Genomic DNA, 3,392 nt, shown 5'->3' with positions numbered 1-3,392 from the left:
AAAACATATAAGTGTGTATGAATTATTAACAAAACAGATTTAATAACCAATTAGTAGGAGAAACAATCTTAAAGTAAACATCTTTGAATGCATAGGGTGTTGTTTCCATTTAAAATAAATCCCCGAGATATCTACAAGTGTTTCATTTGTGCCTAATAGAGAACAAATAACTTATTAGAGAAACTATGAAAAAGAAGACTTTCCCTATTAAGTTCTAACTTTGCACAATATGATTTGAAAAGTATATATATTATATGTAAGATCATTGTTACATTATCTTTCCCTAAAAATTCTCATTTAGCAGATCCAACCCTCACCCAATTTGATTAAAAATCACTTCCACAAGACTTCAAAAAGAACACTAAACCATAGCCCCAATTTGATTTTACTTGCAAAAATGGTCAAGGGTTCGAGTCTCAGCAGAATACAGTGTTGGACTTTTAATGCTCTTTGTGGGCCCACCACCTAGCCAGCCACTCAATGGAATAAATACCTGAAACAAAATGGCAAAACTGTAATTAATCAAATATTGGATTAGACTTCATCTTTAATTCTTTATCAGTTATCACATCAAATCATCTCAATAATTATACGCTTTACCTCAAACAACTTCCATTAAGCAGTCAACAAATCTGAAGTTCTGAACCATTCACTCTGTAATTTTCTCATTTTCACAATTAATCGTTCGATTAATTCTCAAATCTTGATAATCGAATTTTCAACTGAACTTTTCTTGCTTCCGAATATAACCCTAAAGAATGAAGACCTTTCACAACAACCCTTTGAGTACCTCTCAACACCTTCATTCCTCTATTCAAACAAGCCAACAAAACCTTTGAAGCAGTTAAAAATTTCCTTTCTTTACAAAGATTATGCACCATGGAAGTATAAGTTATACAATCTTTAACCTCCATTCTTTCAAAAATCCTCAAAGCATCATTACTACACCCCACTTTACATAACCTATCCACCATACAATTATACGCAACTAAATTCGAATCAAACCCTAATGTATCCATATATTTTAAGTAATCCAAAGCTCTATCGATTTCCCCTGATCTACAAAGCCCATCAAGAAACGTAGTATGGGTATATTGGTCACATTGTAATCCAAATTCTTGAATTTCAGACAACAAGTCATTAGCTTTATCTATCTTTCCCTCTATGCAATACATGTTAACCAAAATATTGTATGACACAAGATCTTTTTCGATACCCTTTTCGGTCATTAACTTAAAGATTCTATATGCTTCTTCTAATCTACCCTTTTTAGCAAAAGCACTACTGAGTGTGGAATAAGAGAAAGCATCGTATGTGTATCCGTTGTTTTTCATTTCATTGAATACTTCAATTCCTTCTTGGAATTTTCTTGATTTGAAGCAGTGTTTCATTATTGTAGTGTAGGTGATTGCATTGGGTTTAAGTCCGGATTCTTTAAGCTCTTTGAGGATCATTCTTGCTGCACGTATCCATCCGGATTTACATAATCCATTGATTAATATGTTGTATGTGAGTAACTCCGGAGTGAAGATTCCATTCCGTTGTGAACTCCGGAATAGGGATAACGCGTGGTGTGTGTATCCGGTTTTGAAGAAACCGTTGAACATTGTGTTGAATGTGGTTGAACAAGGGGAAAGGTTTTGGGATTTGAAACTATGGAATATCATGTTGGCTTCTTCTGGTTTTCCTAATCTAAAGTAGCATTGTATTAGAATGTTGTAACTCCAAACATCGGGTTGAATTCCCATTGTTCCCATTTCGTTGAATAATTCTATGCATTTTGAATGTAATGAATGTTTTGAAGCACCCGAAAGTAAAGAATTGTAAGTTATTACATTTGGGTGTATTTTGGCTTCTTTCATTCTATTTAGGATTAAGTATCCAGAATCAAGATCAACAAAATGACAATATGCAGAGACTAATGTGTTGTATGTGACAACATCGGGTAGTGTTCCTAACCTTATGGCATCGATGATGATTGATTCGGCTTTTTCCAATTGTTGGAGTTTACAAAATGAAGCTACACAGATATTCATCAGCTTTGTTGATAATTTACAAACCATTCTACGAGGGGAGATGAATTTGAGGGAGAAAATGGAAAATCTTTGTATGTTAGATCATGTGTGTATTTGTACAAAATGAAGCCAATGACCTACAGGGTTGTTGAACAAATGTGTATTAGAAACTAGATTTTGTTAGATATATAAGAACAAGAAAGAGGCAATAGTTGAAGAAAGATAAAAACTATTCACAAATTATAACAATGGCAATAAGGAAAATAAGTGATTAAAGCTTCAAACTTGCTAAGAAAAGCAAGTGCAAAATATGAGACAATGATAGCAAAATATTTATGCAGGAGTGTGGAGCCTCTATTCAAAACTAATGGAGTTCTTGAAACATTAGAGTGTTTATTGAAAATTAGAAAGAAAGATGCCACTAAGATCTATTAGATGTAGTTTATTTATGCATAATATGCACTCCACAACAGGGTATTCACAGAGGTTTAGAAGTTTCAATAACAAGGCATTTCATCGAACAACTGGTGTGCTTAACACTTCATTTAAATTTTCATCCTGCGTTATTGCTCAAAACAAATAAACCCACCAAATGAAGAATTTCACAAATACAAAGATCAAACACAGGCGTTTGTAGCATCTTTTCATCTATAATTAGCAAAATGTGCCTCGTCAAAGATCTCTACGCGCATATATGTCTACAATTTTCTGTAGATATAACGTCTACTCTTTCAATCCCAATAAAATAACATTTTAGATTGACGTCATAACGTTTCCATCTTAAACAAATCTTGAAGCTACAAATACCCCTTCATCAATTGCGAATTTTTACTGGTTACAGCCATGATTTTGATCCATGGGACGTAGTTAAGCACGTATATAGAACTTTTTGTGAAGTCGTTTGCCGCTCATTTTCATAGAATGTCAATTGGAAGATAAAAATGGAAAGAGAGGTACCTGAATTGACTTGGAAGATTGCCGGTGACAGGCGGAGAGAAGTGAAGTGAAGATTTCCGTTTTGTCGAGGTAGAAGTGGGTTGGATGTTTTGGAGGGTCGACTCCCTTGAAATTGGGTGTAATTAAGCTTAGGGGTGAAATAGGGATTTCACATATAACCATTTACATGTAACAATTTTGTTTTTTTTTTTTTTTTTTTTTTTTTTATCATTTTAAAACTTCACTATTTTTTTTATAACAACTGTTACTAGTCATAGTCAAAACAAAACTGAAATGATAGAATTAGATAGTTGGTCATAATAAGATAACAAATATCCTTAAACTTATTTGATAGAAACTACATCCTTTTGAAAAAAAAATACGTCTGTCTTTATAAAATAAGGGCATTATTCAAAACAACGCAACATATTACCCCATTAC

The 3,392-nt window shown here is 33.1% G+C and overlaps 1 protein-coding gene across 1 annotated transcript; it reads right to left on the bottom strand.

The window, feature by feature from the left end:
- Positions 1 to 230: 230 nt before the first annotated feature.
- On the bottom strand, positions 231 to 3,084 carry LOC145037588 (uncharacterized). The gene is made up of 3 exons (XM_078986282.1): positions 2,973 to 3,084; positions 601 to 2,152; positions 231 to 493 (listed from the first exon to the last, which is right to left on the bottom strand). The coding sequence occupies exon 2, from the start codon at positions 2,061 to 2,063 to the stop codon at positions 690 to 692; it is 1,374 nt and encodes a 457-aa protein (XP_078842408.1). The 5' UTR covers positions 2,064 to 2,152; positions 2,973 to 3,084; the 3' UTR covers positions 231 to 493; positions 601 to 689.
- Positions 3,085 to 3,392: the final 308 nt, after the last annotated feature.

This window comes from Lactuca saligna, chromosome 3 (assembly GCF_052625555.1).
Source record: "Lactuca saligna cultivar CGN05327 chromosome 3, ASM5262555v1, whole genome shotgun sequence".
Classification (NCBI taxonomy): Eukaryota; Viridiplantae; Streptophyta; class Magnoliopsida; order Asterales; family Asteraceae; genus Lactuca; species Lactuca saligna.
The sequence above is the reverse complement of the archived record's forward strand: the minus strand, read 5'-3'. Positions and strand labels throughout refer to the sequence as shown.